Genomic DNA, 15,950 nt, shown 5'->3' on the forward strand with positions numbered 1-15,950 from the left:
TCTGTCATCATGCAAAACATTTGACAGTGTACAAATGATTTAACAGTTCCCATAACAAAATAATGCCCATTCCCACCATTGCATATTTGTGAAATGCTCTTATGGAGGTTTTTTCCTTGGACTATGATAGTGATGTTGCCATGGGATCTTGTAGGTCAGTTGAAAAATTAAAGCCTTTGACCTGATATGTGCAGAAAGTGAGAATTAAAAAAGAGACATGCAAGAGATAAGCAAGGTCTTAAGCTAGAAAAAAACCCATTTTTAAAAGAAATAGTACCAAAAAAAAGTAGCACAGATGATTATTTTCTGCTTTTCTATGCTGCGAAATAGAGGAAAGAAACAAAGTCATTGAGATTTTTTTTAAGCCCTTACCTTCTGCCTTAGAATCAATACTATATTGTTTCCAAGGCAGAAGAGTGGTAAGAGCTGCTGCAGACAATGGGGGTTAGGTGACTTGCTCAGGGTCACACAGCTAAGAAGTGTCTGAGGCCAGATTTGAACCTAGGAACTCCTATTTCTGGGCTTGGCTCTCAATCCACTGTACTACCCAGCTGCCCCCTAAGTGAGATTTTTGTTGTGGTCAAAAGGCACAACACTTATTATTGACATTTATTGAAAACCCACATTACAGTAAACTAATTTTTAGATATGAATGTATTTATCTTAATTTCTATTTATTCTTTCTCAAGAAAAATCTCAACATTGCAGATTTTGATATAGGTTTGAGAATTATTATTATCTTTTTAAAGGTCAAAGGCTTAGCAATGAAATGAGATTTTAATTTTTTTTCAAGGCATGTTTTTTATGGTGTTTTTTTTTTTTTTTTCTTTCTCACTTGTTTGCCTGTTCATTTTGCTTGGCCAGGCAGAATGTGTTTGTGTGGCCCTTTCACTTCACTCATATCCATTAGGAATTTTGCTTTGATTTTTTTTTTTAAACCCTTACCTTCCATTTTAGAATCAATACTGCATATTGGTTTGTCACCCAGCTAGGAGGTATCTGAGGTCAGCTTTGAACCCAGGCCCTTTCTTCTCTAGATCTGGCTCACAATCCACTGAACCATCTGAGCAGCCCCCTTGCTTTAACTTTAAAAAAAAAAAATTCTCGTTTTGTTTTAGGAGATGCCGAATGAAGATGAACCAAACACCGTTGACCTAATGAATAGCATAAACTTGATGGAGTTTTCTGATGAGATCCTTTTGCACATCCTGAGTTATATCCCCAGTACAGACTTGATTTTAAATGTTAGGAAAACCTGCAGGAAGTTGGCAGCTCTTTGTCTTGACAAAAGTCTCACTCATACGGTGCTGCTTCATAGAGATTATCAGGTAAGAAATAAATGGTAATAATTTCATTTACACTCTCTTGCCTTATCTTTACCCCAAATCAGATTTAGTTTGAGGGAAAGGCATTTTGGTAGCTATTGATTGACTGTATTAGTTGTTTTCTGTACTTTAAAAAAAAAAGGATACTTAAGAGAATTAGGGCCCAGAGATTTGAATATTAAAGGCACCAGGGTGCAGATCACACCTCCTTGATTCTCAGTGATTCTTGGATATCAGTGGAGTACTTAGACTGTCCATTTGTTGACCTTTGCTTTTGTTATGTGACTTACCCCAAGGCTTTCCTGTTCTTAAGGTACTCTTAAAAAAAAATTCTTGCCTTCTGTCTTAAAATTAATACTAAGTATCAGTTCCAAGGTAAAAGAGTGGTAATGGCCAGCATTGGGGGTTTAGTGATTTAACCAGGGTCACACAGCTAGGAAGTGTGAGGGCATGTTTGAACTCAGGACCTCCCATTTCTAAGCCTGGCATTCTATCCACTCAGCCATCTAATTGCCCTTAACATACTCTTTTTACAGAAGGGAAATAGGAAAATTTTATGGTAGTTGCCCTAAATCATCAACTTGAATTATTACTGCTTCGTAGGAAGGCACATTATTCTAGAAAATGAATAAATTTCCTTGCGTAGCATTAATGCCAAAACCCTGGTATGAAGGGAGTAGATAGATTTCTCTTTTAGGGAAATTGGAATGTCATGAATAAGAACTAGTAAACCCCATGATAATTCAAAGTATAATGTCATAAATTTATATTTGTTAAGAAACTATATATATGTTTGATTTAGCCCAGAAATTTGTAGTTACTTATGCTTTTTAGCTTCCTGCAAGGCAGGACATAACAGACCTATAGAATGTCTTTGAAATTTTCAACAATGACATAGATCTGAGTATGTACTATCTTCCAAATATAGACACTCACCACTAAAATGAGTCCTCTTTGAAAGGAAAATAATAGGGACAGCTAAGTGGCACAATGGATAGAGTGCCAGGCCTGAGAGTTGGGAGGACCTGGATTCAAACCTGGCCACAGACACTTACCAGCTGTGTGACCTTGGGCAAGTCACTTAACCCCAGGTGCCTAGCCCTTGCTGCTCTTCTGTCTTAGACTTAGATATGAAGACAGAAGGTAAGGGTTAGAAAGGAAAAAAAGGGAAAGGAAGAAAGGAAGGAAAATAATATTACTAAATACTGAAGAATAATGCCAGCTTAAGTTTACATGGGTTTTTATTCAAGCTAGAAAGTGGGCTTATATACGGCCTGTATTTAGAAGGCTAAGGTAATTTGTGAGTTAATGTACAAATCTGGGTAAGGAGAAAAAGAAGATGGTAGACTTCCATGTCAAGAACTTCTCTGGCAAAAGGAGGTCCCTTCTGTTCTAAAATTCTGTGATACTAATTTTTTAAAAGGGGGATTATAAGGATTTGAAGAAGGGTGAAATAATTTGTTGCACTTAGGTTCTTTGTAAATCTAAATCTTTTTCCCTCCCCTTCCTTCTTTAATGCAGGCCAGTGAAGATAAAGTGAAACAACTGGTGAGGGAGATTGGGAAAGAGATTCACCAGCTGAACATGGCTGGCTGCTACTGGCTGTCTGGTTCCACAATTGAGCATGTGACCCGCTGCAGGAATCTAGTGAAAGTGAACTTGTCAGGCTGCCATCTTACTTCTATCCGACTCTCTAAGATGCTGTCAGCCCTCCAGCATTTGCGCTCTTTGGCCATCGATGTCAACCCGGGGTTTGATGCCAGCCAGTTGAGCAGTGAATGTAAAGCCACTCTCAGCCGGGTGTTAGAGCTGAAACAGACCCTATATACGCCATCATATGGGGTGGTACCTTGCTGTACCAGTCTTGAAAAACTGCTGCTTTATTTTGAAATTCTAGACCGCACCCGGGAAGGAGCGATTCTTTCAGGCCAGCTAATGGTGGGCCAGAGCAATGTTCCCCACTACCAGAATCTTCGTGTGTTTTATGCTAGATTGGCCCCTGGCTACATCAACCAGGAGGTAGTGAGGCTGTATTTGGCCGTGCTCAGTGATCGAACCCCTGAAAATCTTCATGCCTTTCTCATTTCAGTTCCGGGCAGCTTTGCAGAGAGTGGAGCCACCAAAAACCTTCTGGACTCCATGGCTCGCAATGTCTCCTTGGATGCATTGCAGCTCCCCAAATCCTGGCTTAACGGCTCCTCGCTCCTTCAGAATATGAAGTTCAACAACCCGTTTTACTTCAGTTTTAGCCGCTGCACTTTGTCTGGAGGCCACCTGATTCAGAGAGTAATTAATGGGGGGAAGGACCTCAAAAGCTTGGCCAGCTTGAACCTCAGTGGTTGCATTCATTGTCTGTCTCCAGATTCGTTATTTCGAAAAGCAGAGGATGATATTGATAGCAGCATCCTGGAAACATTGGTTATGTCCTGCTGCAATCTGAAACACTTAAATCTTTCTGCCGCACACCATCACAGCTCTGAGGATTTGGGGAAGCATTTGTGTCAGCTCCTAGCTCAGCTCCAACACCTCCGTTCTTTATCCCTGCCGGTCTGCTCCATTGCGGACTCTGCCCCAAAGGCAGATAAAACACCCACACAGATGGTGACTAATGCAGTGCCCCGAGGATTTGGAAAGAAAGTCCGAATTGGAGTGCAGACATATCCCAGGTCCATGTCTTCCGATTCAGTGACTCAGAGGCCATCCTCTGTTTTCTGGACTCTTCTGGAGAATGTGCCGTTTTTGGAAACCCTGGAGTTAATTGGGTCCAATTTTTCTTCTGCCATGCCCCGGAATGAGCCTGCCATTCGAAACTCACTACCCCCCTGCAGCCGTGCACAGAACGTTGGGGATGCCGAGGTGGCTGCCATTGGCCAGCTGGCATTTTTACGGAATTTGACACTGGCCCAGCTGCCCAGCATTCTTACAGGCTCTGGGCTCATTAGCATTGGGTTGCAGTGCCAGCAACTGCAGACACTATCATTGGCCAATCTGGGCATGTTGGGAAAAGTGGTCTACACGTCTGCCCTCTCTGATATGCTAAAGCACTGCAAACAGCTAAAAGATCTCAGGTGAGGAAGGACCCATGATCTTTTTCTAATGTCTTCAGACTTGAATGAAGGTTTAGATACGTTAGGTTTTCACCGAACACAGAGACTAATACCTCAGCAGGGAAGACCTGTTAGTCCCATTCACGAATCAGAGTTGTGTTTATACTGGATTCTTACTAGTATGTGATGGCACTACTTGACAGTTTGATTGTTTAACTGCTTCAGTAGCTAAGCACTCTTGGATGGACTCTGGAATGGATTTTTTTTTTCCTATTAAATTCAGCTTTGTAGCCAATGGTATGGTGAGAGACCAGTTTTTCTGTTTTGATGGATTTCCGTTAGTCAGAAACTTGGACAGGGATTTTGATGTAGATGAGAGGGCACTGGACTTGGAGTCGAGAGAACCTGAGTTCAAATCCTGCCTCAGACATTTACTTGATGCGTGACCTTGGGAAAGTCACTTAATTTCTCTCTACCTTAGTTTTCTTGTCTGTAAAATGATGGGGATTGGACTCGGTGACTTCTAAGGCTCCTTCTAGCTCTCAATTGATAATCCTATATAGAGACTTGAATCTAGGTGTTTTATTTATATGAAAAATTTTTTTATATATATACCGATACCTTCTGTCTTAGAATCAATACTAAGTATTGTTTCCAAGGCAGAAGAGTGGTAAGGGCTAGGCAGCGGGGTTAAGTGACTTGCCCAGGGTCACACAGCTAGAAAGTGTCTGAGGCTAGATTTGGACCCAGGACCTCCCATCTTCAGGCCTGGCTCTCTATCCATTGAGCCACCCAGCTGTCCCCTTTATGTGAAAATCTTACCTGACTCAAACTATAAACCTTTGATCCTTTGATCCCTTGCTTATATATACAAACATACATATATGTGTATATGTAGATGTGTGAAAAATTTTAATTGATCCAGTTTTAAATCTGTGATTCTTTCATCTTGTGTGTGTGTATTTGTGTGTGGGTGTGTGTATGTGTATGTCGTATGTATGTATGTGCATGTGTGTGTTTAAAACCCTTACCTTCTGTCTTAGAATTGATTCTGAGTATTGGTTCCAAGGCAGAAGAGCTGTAAGGCTAGGCAATTGGGGTTAAATGACTTACCCAAGGTCACACAGCTAGGAAGTGTCTGAGGCTAGATTGGATCCCAGGACCTTCCATCTCCAGGTCTGGTTCTGTCTACTGAGCCACTTAGCTGTCCCCCACTTATCTATATTTGAAGAATTCTAACAACTGAAATTTTAAGCACAATTTTCATTGAATATTGATTATAAAGTTGTACTCACTGATTATAAACAATAATGTTAAAATACTTTGTAAATTGAGAAGGCTGAATGAGCATTGTATTAGAGGTCAGATTCTTATCCAAGGTCTCCTACTTTGTGATGTTAGATCAGTCACTTTGCCTTTGTGGGTCTAATTTTGCTCACCTATTAAATGAAAGAATTGAACAAGATGATTTCTTATTGTCTCTTCCAGTGCTAAAGTCTGAGAGTTTAAATGTAAGTAGTCCTAACTACTGAACTTACAGTAAGCATTAGCTAGCCTTAAGAACAAAAGTAATGAGGTAGCTGGTAGATAGATGATAGTGTAGAATTTTGGAATTTAGATGTTTATGATTATGGAATCTTGAAATTCATGTGACTTTGCACTCTGAAATAGAATTCTAAAGTGCCGTTTTTAATTATCTTCCCACTCACTGCTCAAACCTCCACCACCACCATAGCAAAAGTTCTAGAGAACAATTTTTTTTTGTTTCTTGTTTTATAAAGAACCAAATTTGATTTGGGCCTAGTCATTGTTTACTTGTCTCCACCAAAGTAGCTTTTAAATAATGCTATCCTCCTTTCTACCATCATTCCCTATGGGGCAAAATATTTCCAGGGATTTCTTTTCTTTTTCATTTTTAAACCCTTCCCTTCTGTCTTAGAATTGATACCAAATATTGATTCCAAGGCAGAAGAGTGGTATGGGCTAGGCATTTGGGGATAAGTGACTTGCCCAGGATTACCCAGCTAGGAATTATCTCAGGCCACCTTTGAACCCAGGACCTTCCATTTCCAGGCCTCGCTCTCTATCCACTGATCCACCCAGCTGACCTTTCCTTTCCAGGGATTTCTAAACTCTTGCTAACCTTGGGGAAGGAGAAACCTAGGACTAAAAGACACCCAAATGGCAGAACAGATTGCTGTAATCGTGTATATTTCACTGCTGTGTTGAACCAACACATCTTCTCTCCTCTGCTTTGTTTCTCAGCAACGGTAGCTCACCCCCTGAGCATATGTAGTACTTTGAATTTAACAGTTATTTATACCAGTATCATGCGTCCAAGTCACTGTTGCTTCGAGAACTGCCTTCTCTGACTCTTAACTGATTTAAAAATTTTCAATCAGAAAGTTAAATTTATGTAAATTTTTGGCTTTCTCTTTGCATAAAAGAGGACTGAAATATAGTTTTGTGTATCCAAAAAATGTGGAGCTCCAGATCTGGTCTAATTTGGAGTGTTGCACAGATCATTAAAAATTTTTTTTATGAAAACATTGGTTTATGAAAACATTTGAATGCTTTTCAGACATAGATTTGCTTAAAGAAACAACAAAGGCCCCATTTTTACTAAGAGTAACTAAAATGAGTCAAAGGTTTTTAAAAAGGGATTTACTGGAATAATGATGAAATGTTCTTTTGCTATTTTTTAGATAGTGTAGATGGGATTCTTTTCTCAAAATTCATCTTTAGGCAGTATGTGTGTGTGTGTGTTTATGTTGGTACATGCATATCCATATGCACACACCTAAAATAACATGGCTTAAAGGAAAGAGCCCTAGATTTTGTGTCAGAGGATGGGATTTTGAATCCCATTTCTATTATACTATTTTATCTATTAGCAAGTCACTTAACTTCTTTATCTTTAGTTTCTTTATGCATCAAAAGAAGGGGTTGGGTTAAATAACCATCACATTCTCTCCCCCTCCCCCCATTTCTATAGCTATGATTTTATGAACCTCTGAACTACAGAGCAACTTTGATGCCTCACCGTGCCACAGGAGTGCTCCTGAGCTCCTCAAGTCTTTCAAGGCCTTATCAGAGAAGTTCAAGCTTTGGCAGGACTTCGTGGGAATGGCTTTGAGTACAGGCCCATCTTTAGGGTGTATAGTTGTCACATGAGGATGTGAACCCAGCCACATTTGAAAAAGATTATTCCACCAGAGGGATGGCCACTCACTGAGGAAACTTCTGCCATGCCAATTCAACAAAAACTTTTCTTTCTTTCTTTTTTAACTTTCTTTTCTTTTTTAATAGCATGTTTTCCCAATTACATACAGAAACAATTTTTGATATTTGTTTTCTGACATTTCGTTATTCAATTTCTCTCTCTCTCTCTCCATCTGTCTCTATCACTCCCCCACCCCACCCATACACCACCCTCCACCCCCCCTTCTCTCTCTCTCCATCCCCTTCCCCAAGGTGGCAAGCAGTATGATGGGGTTATACATCACAAAAACTTTTCCCAGAGAGAGAGAATATGTGTGTATATAGCAGGGTCATGATTTGCATTAGTGGAATACAATATCCCTTGCCATGCAGTATGGTTAATTATAGTGTTAAAAAGACATGCATAAGATCCTGGGATCCCAGGGTCACAATTTCCTGTGTAAGCCCTTTGTCTGCCATGTGTTCTTCTTTTTATTTATTTTTAACCTTTATCTTCCATCTTAGAATCAATACTATTGGTTCCAAGGCAGAAGAGCTGTAAGGATTAGGCAATAGAGGCTAAGTGGCAGCTAGGGAATGTCTGAGGCCAGATTTGAACCGAGGACTTCCCCTTCTCTAGGCCTGGCTCTTTATCCACTGAACTACTTAGGTGCCCCTGAAACATGTTCTGAAATTGAGAGTTTCCTTTATTGGGGGAGTCTGAGTCCTTTTTGAGTTGACTTGGATTGAGATTCCAGCATCATCAAGCCTAGAGAATTTGCTGGTCGGTCTGTCAGTTTTTGCAGATGTTATCTTGTAGCCCTCTGAAAAGCATTTCTTTTTTTCTTACTGCACAAGAGATAAAACCTATTCATCTTTGTCATCAAAAACATTCATTGATCTGCCATATGTAGGGCAGTAGATTAGGTGCTGGTGATACAAATGAAGTATCTTGGTACCTTGCCCTTAAGGAGCAGGCTTAGACAAGCAGAGAGAAGGCAGGCAGGTTGCTGAGAGAGCTTTGCTAGGATCGAAACATTGGAAAGTGAGCGGGGATTGCAGTGACCTTTTAGTCTAATCCATACCTGAAAAAGAAACCATTTTATGACAGACACACCTGACAAGTGTTCATTTAACTTTTTGCTTGAAGACCTCCAGGGAAGGGTAGCCCCTTGCTTTCCTTAGGTGGCCCATTCCCCTTGGGGATGACTGTAATTGGGAGGACATTTTCCACGTGATGAAGCCTTGTTTTGCCTCTTTGCAGCTTCTACTCCTTGTCCTCCAAAGCCAAACAAAACATATCTGTTCTTTCTTCCACAGGGAAGCCTTTCAGTTACTTCCAGGCAGTGATCATGTGGCTCTCTTCCACCCCCACTCCCTTTTCTTCCCCACCTACATTCTTTAGGGTCTTCAAATGTTAGAGATGGAAAAGACCTCTTATCTAACTCCTTCATTTTACAGTTGAGGAATAATTGCAGCTAGTAATTATGCAGCACTTCATGGTTTTTAGAGCACTTTCTGTACATTTTATTTGATCCTCATGATACATTGAGGTAAATACTACAGGTATTATTTCCATTTAATGGATAAGGAAACTGAGACTTGGAGAGGTCATGACTTATTTATGCTCACACAGCTAGAATAGGAGAAGCAGGATTTGAATCTAGGTCTCTGCCAACTTTGAGTCCTCTATTCTTTACTTTATACCACACTGCCCACATTTTACAGATGCCATAATGTGCTAGGTATTATTTCAATAGCATGTCAAAATTTGCAGTGTTTTAAATATATTATTTCATTTAACTTCTCTACAACAACCCTGAGGTAAGTTCTGCAGTATCGTTATGTTCATTTTACAAATTAGGAGATTAACAATGAAGTTATCTGTCCCTTCTTAGATTGCTCCTCTTGCTAATCCTAAATTGAATCCAACACCTTAAAAATGAGTTAAAATCTGATGATTGCCAACTAAAGAGCAAATAGAAGTAATTCTCCTTAATCATTTTTTTTTAATAACCCATACCTTCCATCTTAGAATCAATACTGTATATTGGTTCTAAGGCAGAAGAGTGGCAAGGGCTAGGCAATGGTGACTTGATCAGGGTCACACAGCTAGAAAGTGTCTGAGGCCAGATACTCAGGACCTCCTGTCTCTGTACCTGGCTCTCAACCCACTGAGTCATCTAGTTCCCCTTCCTTTATCATTGATCTTAGCCAAAAGGCTGAGAATTGATCCTTTATCATTTCTTATCAAAGATGTAACATGATTGGATATATTGGAAAGAATGTTGGGCTTGGAATCAGGGTGCATAAGTTTTTTTCCTTCTGCCTGCAACTTACTATGTGCAAATCATTACAGAGTTATAGTCTTTCTCCAGTTTCCTCATCTGTAAAATGGGGTTATTAATACTACTGACCTCAAAGTTTTGTTTGGAGAAAAGTGCCTTGTAAAAGTAAGCTTAAAGCACTATTGAAATGTGAGTTGTTATTCTTACTGCTAGTTCTTTTTTCTCTAAATAACTCTTACCTTCTGTCTTAGAACCAATATTATATATGTGTTTTTTTTAAAGAGGCGAGACATACATATTAGATCTAAATTAGTAACAAATTATGATGGTATATACATACAATCTAATGTGTATATGTATACATTTATATATATATATACACACATTATAATACTTAGACACATACTCTAATAAATCTATATTTAAAACTCATATGGTCCCCTTGTGTACAGAGATCATAAAATAAAGGCACTATTGGGCAGGTTTATTATTTTTTTAATGAATTTAAAAAACACATTGAGAAGCTTATTTAGGCGATATTATATATTGGTTCTAGTACAGAAGAGTGGTAAAAGCTAGGCAATGGGGATTAAGTGACTTTCTCAGGATCATAGATCTAGAAAGTATATGAGCTCAGATTTGAACCCAGGATCTCCCATCTTCAGGCCTGGCTCTGTATAATACTGAGCCTCCTAGCTGCCCTCTACTGCTAGTTCCCATGTGAGTAAAATCTGGTTTATGATTCCTTTGATTATGCATACCATCCTAATCCTTTTTGGTAGGAATTTATTTTTGTGTTAAAAGAATAATCATTGCTTTTTGGTATTTTTATTTTATGATTTTAAATTACACCTGCATTTCCCAATATATCCTTTCTCTCTCCCCCCTTTAGAGAGCCTTTTGTAACAAAGAATAAAAGGGGGAAATGATTCTGCAATACAAATGGAGACATTGATATTCCATGCCTGGAGTACTCCATCTCTGCAAAAAGGGAATGGTAGTCTATTCTTATATTTCTTCTTAGAAGCCATTATTATTTCTTCACATATATAAAATAATATATATAAATTCTATATAGAATCTACATATTGTATAGGTGTGTATATATGTATTTATAAATGGCAGTCCATTCTTCTCTTTCTTCTTGGAAGTCATAATTTTCACACACACACACATATAATCATTCTTATCTTCTTGGAAGTCATTATAATTTCTTATTTGTATGTGTATAAATTATATATAAATTCTTCTTGGTCATTATAGTTTTACAGCAATCAGTTTCTCTCGTTTTATTATTCCTTTTCTTTCCATTTCCATTGTTGTCCTCCTGCATATTGTTTTCCTGTTTTGCTTACTTTACTTTTCATCAGTTCATATGGGCCTTCCCTTGCTTCTCTGTATTCATCGTAGTTATTGTTTCTCATAATGTAGTAATATCCCATTATATTCCTGTGCTACAATTTGTTTAACTCTCTTCCCTCCCTCCACTTGATGGGAATCTACTTTGTTTCTAGTTGTTTGCTAGTTCAGTAAGTGTTGCTACAGAGATTTTAGCATATGTAGTACTTTTCTTTTTATCATTGACCTCCTCTGGGTAGATTTCTAGGAGTGGCATCTCTGGGTCATGGGTATGGATGTTTTAGTTAATGTACTTTGAGTAATTCTAATTGCTTTCCTGAATGGTTGGGCAACTCAACAGACAGTTCTACCAAAGGAGGTGGGGTGTAGAGGGAGAGAGACAGAGACAGAGGAAGAGAGAAAGGCAGAGAGAGGGATGGGGGGAGACCAAGGGAGAGATAGACAGAGACAGAGAGGGGGAGACTGAGAGAGAGAGAGAGAAAGAGAGAGAGAGAGGGAGTGTGTGTATGAATGTGGGTTTGTTCCAAATTTGGGATTTTACATCCCCTTTGCTTGTTTTGATAGTCTAGGATCTTTTTAAGAGATTATTAAAGAGGATAATTTCTGTTGGGAAACCTTGGCAGCTGTCATGTTAACACAGGAGATTTTAACTCTGACTTCCTTCTGTTGAACCCCTACTTTAGAATTGCAACACCTTTTCCAAATTGCTGCCTCTGAGTGCAGGCTTCTCTACCTTCTTCTCTTAATCTCTACTCTTGTGTCCCATTTCTTTAGCTTTGTTTTTGTTATCTCTTCTGTAAGATGGTTGCATCATCTCTCAGTTCCCCTTTCATGGCTTAGAAATACTTTTCACACTTAAAATATATGCCATACTGCTATTCTCTCACTTTCAAGCAGCTAGCCTGGAAAAAAGTTTCCAATTGATGTGCATTTTCTTCACTCATAATGTTGTGAACCTTTAAATTTTTTTTTAAACCCTTACCTTTCATCTTGGAATCAATATTGTGTATTGGTTCCAAGGCAGAGGAGTGGTAAGGGCTAGGCAATGGGGGTTAAGTGAGTTGCCCAGGGTCACACAGCTGGGAAGAGGTCTGATTTGATTTGAACCCAGGACCTCCCTTCTCTAGACCTGGTTCTCAATCCACTGAGCCACCCAGCTGCCCCCTGTGAACCTTTAATTTGCAAGGAATTTGCCCTAGCTTGGACACTGAGTAGTTATATGTTTCTGATAATTTTCCCATAAGTAAAATGGGAATAATAATACTTGTACCACTTTCTTTACAGGGCTGTAAATCTTATAATCTTATCAGTGTTAGCTCTTACTAGAAGTGGAAACTGGATCCTTTCAATAAAGAGCTTTTTGTTGTGTTGCTACAGTTTAGCCTTTTTTTTAGGTGTGTCTAACTATTTGTGATTCCATTTGGGATTTTCTTGGTGAAGATACCAGAGGGGTTTGCCTTTTCCTTCTCCTGCTCATTTTATAGATGAGGAAATTGAGACCAACAGGGTGAAGTGATTTGCACAGGATCCCACAGCTAGGAGTGTCTGAAGCTGGATTGGAACTCAGGAAGAGGAGTTTTTTGACTACAGGCCCAGCAGTTTATATGCTGCCCCACCTAGCTTCCTTATATATAAAGTACTATATAAATGCCCATTAATATTAAGGTTTGCAAAGTGCTTTATACACATTATCTCATTTAATCCTTAGAAATCTCGTGAAGCAAGTTCAGTGGGCAGTATCGATAAACCATTCATTAAAAGCATTTATCTAATACCTAGTGTTAAGTGCCTAGGCACTGGGGATAGAAACGTAGAGAATGAAAATTTCTCTCCTGGCAAGGAACTTCCACACTAATGGCAAGTACAGATATAGAATAAATATGAAGAGAATAAATAAAAAGTAGTTAGCTGCAAGGTAATTTGGGAGGGAGTGTAATCGGCAGTTGGTGGAGATCAAGAAAGACTTCCAGATAGTGCTTGACCTATGCTTTAAAGAAAGAGATTCCTTAAGGTAGGTTCGTACTCCATACACTCCAGGCTTGGGGGATGGCTAGTGCAAAGATAGGAAGATCAGAGATGGGGTGTCATGTGTGAGGACTGGAGTGGAGTCTGGTTTGCCTGCATCCCAGGATGCATGAAGGAGAATGATGTCCAATAGTGTTGAAAATCAGTTGGAAGGGGCAGAGTGGATAGAGTACCAAGGCCTAGAGTCAGAAAAACCTATCTTCTTGAGTTCAAATCTGGCCTCACACTAGCTGGGTGACCCTAGGCAAGTCACTTCAACAAGTTTGCCTCAGTTTTCTTATTTGCAGAATGAGCTGGAGAAGGAAGTGGCAAGCTAGAGTATCTTCACCAAGAAAACCCCAAATATGGGATCATGAAGAGTTAAATATGACTGAAATGACTGAACAAAATTAAGAAAGAACTCATTTGAAGGAGCACCTAGGTGCATAGAGCACTGGCCTGGAGATGGGAGGTCGTGGGTTCAAATCTGCCCTCAGACATTTCCTAATTTTGTGACCCAGGGCAAGTCACTTAACCCCATTTGCCTAGTCCTTAACCAGTCTTCTGCCTTGGAACTAATACACAATATTGATTTTAAGATGGAAGGTAAGAGTTAAAAAAAAAAAGATAAGGAGACAACTAAGTGACTCAGTGAATAGAGAGCCAGGAGGTGCTGGGTTCAAATATGTCCTCAGACATTTATTAGCTGTGTGACCTTGGGCAAGTCACTTGAACCCCATTGCCCAGTCCTTATTGCTCTTTTGCCTTAGTACCAATACATGGCATTGATTCTAAGATGAAAGATGAGGTTTTAAGAAAAAAAAAAAAGCTATGTTGGGTCCTGGTTTTGAAGGTCTTTTGGAGCTAACAGAGAGCTTATATTTAATCTTCAAATAGTCAGTTGGGAGCCACTAGAGTTGATTAAAGGAGTCAGGTGGTCAGGATTTTGCTTAAGGAAAATTGCTTTGGCAGCAAGTATGAGGGATAGACTGGTGTGGGAAGAGACTTGAGTCAGGGAGATCAGTCAGGAAGGAGGCTGTTGATGTCAGCTGCCTCTGTGAGGAGAGAGAAGGGAGGAATGGCAAGCTCTGGCACCTGATTGGTTCTGTGGTGTCAAGGGGATGCTAAGGTCATGGACCTAGGAGCCTAGAAGGCGGGGATGCCTTTTACATGAACATGAAAATGAATAGAGGTATGTTTGTATGGAAGTATACTGGAAGGAACTCACTGAAATGATGAGTAATTTTCATATTTGGCTCATCGACTTTGTTTACTTTAGAGTCACTGCTTTCAAACTGACCTACAGCGGTTTGCCTGATTGATGCGAACATATGAAGAGCTAGCTACCACTGAAGATACCTCCTACTTTGCCTATGCAAAGAAATAAGACTCCCACTGAAGGAGAAGGCAATGGGGAACAAGCCCCACTTCTGTCGCCTAGGCACTTGGAGATGGATTTCTGGGAGCAGGCATATGTTTTCCTCCACAAATGGTGTTCTGAAATGGTGGCGAGGGTCAATTAGTGAGCATAGTCCAACTATAGTATGGGCTAAAGAAGTTGTAAGCTGGCCTGTTTATATCATTTCTATGGGAAAATGTGATCTGAGTTCCAAATGATTCTTTATAAATGAACTTTTGGCACATAACTCAGTAAATTAGGGCCTGCAGAGAATAAATGCCAGCTCCAGAAATGTAGCCAATTTAGAACCCGCTCCTGAATTTCTGCCTTCTGCTATGATAGTTTTAAGAGAAGCCAAGGCAGACTGGGATGAAAGGAGCAGGTGGTGCTTACCCTCCCTTGGGCTAAAGCTGATGGGAAGAAATAGTATTAAAAAGGAAAATGGTTTTCAAATGCTTGGAGATGAAACTGGCTCTACCCTGTTGCATTCTGGGTCTCTTGGTCAAAACTAGTAAGTTTTGGGTAGAGACTTCCTTTGCATCTTTAAGTGGAAAAAAGAAGGTCCTGGGCAGACAAATATTCAGATACAGGCAGGATAGTACTTATGAAGTCTTTGGTCCCAAAAAATAATTGTCATTTTCTTTCCCCCAGAACTAATGCATTTGCCTTTCTCCAAATCATATGCAGTTGAAAGTTTGGGAAACTTTGTAGTCCTAATGAAATTACAGTGGGATTTGTATCTCAGGAATAAATCATTTCAGTTCAAGTTTAGTCCAGAGCTTGCCTTTTTTTTTAATTTAAGGAAACTGAGGCAAACAGGGATAAATGACTTGCTCAGGGTCTCACATGTAGTATCTGAGGTTGGATTTGAACTCAGATCTTCCTGACTCCAGGCCCCAGTGCTCTGTCCACTATGACACCTAGCTGCCCAGAGTCTTTTGACTTTTACCTAGTAGGTGATGTCTCTCATGAGTAAAATGTACATAACTCTTCTGGAATTACTACTACTAAGTACTAGAAAATAAGACAATAGCTCCTTTCTTCAGAAGGCTCCATTAAGTCTCATAGCAGGGGGAGAATCAAGTTAACATGAATTGTCCATATCTACTAAAAAACCAGTAAAAGTGCAAAGAGATGGGGGAAACACATTTCTTATCCCAAAACTTGAATTAATTTCTTTGGAATTGGTACTTTTAGGTGTCTAGAGAGTCGTGTTTTAGTGACAATTACATTTTTAATTAAGATTCCAATTTCTTAGAGCTAGAAGGGACCTGGTGTTACCCCTGTTTCACAGATGAGAGAAATGAAGGCCATAGAGGTTGTAAGA

At 39.5% G+C, this 15,950-nt stretch overlaps 1 protein-coding gene across 1 annotated transcript in view; it reads left to right on the top strand.

Annotated features, from left to right (window-relative positions):
- The first annotated feature begins 1,073 nt into the window (after positions 1 to 1,073).
- The window catches only part of FBXL18 (F-box and leucine rich repeat protein 18), a 43,520-nt gene continuing 28,643 nt past the window's right edge, over positions 1,074 to 15,950 (top strand). The window contains exons 1-2 of the mRNA XM_044657415.1: positions 1,074 to 1,328; positions 2,847 to 4,393. Coding sequence (XP_044513350.1) covers positions 1,122 to 1,328; positions 2,847 to 4,393 — 1,754 coding nt within the window. The 5' untranslated portion in view covers positions 1,074 to 1,121. The remainder of the gene's footprint in view (positions 1,329 to 2,846; positions 4,394 to 15,950) is intronic.

The sequence above is a fragment of the Gracilinanus agilis genome, chromosome 1 (assembly GCF_016433145.1).
Source record: "Gracilinanus agilis isolate LMUSP501 chromosome 1, AgileGrace, whole genome shotgun sequence".
In the NCBI taxonomy this organism is placed as follows: domain Eukaryota; kingdom Metazoa; phylum Chordata; class Mammalia; order Didelphimorphia; family Didelphidae; genus Gracilinanus; species Gracilinanus agilis.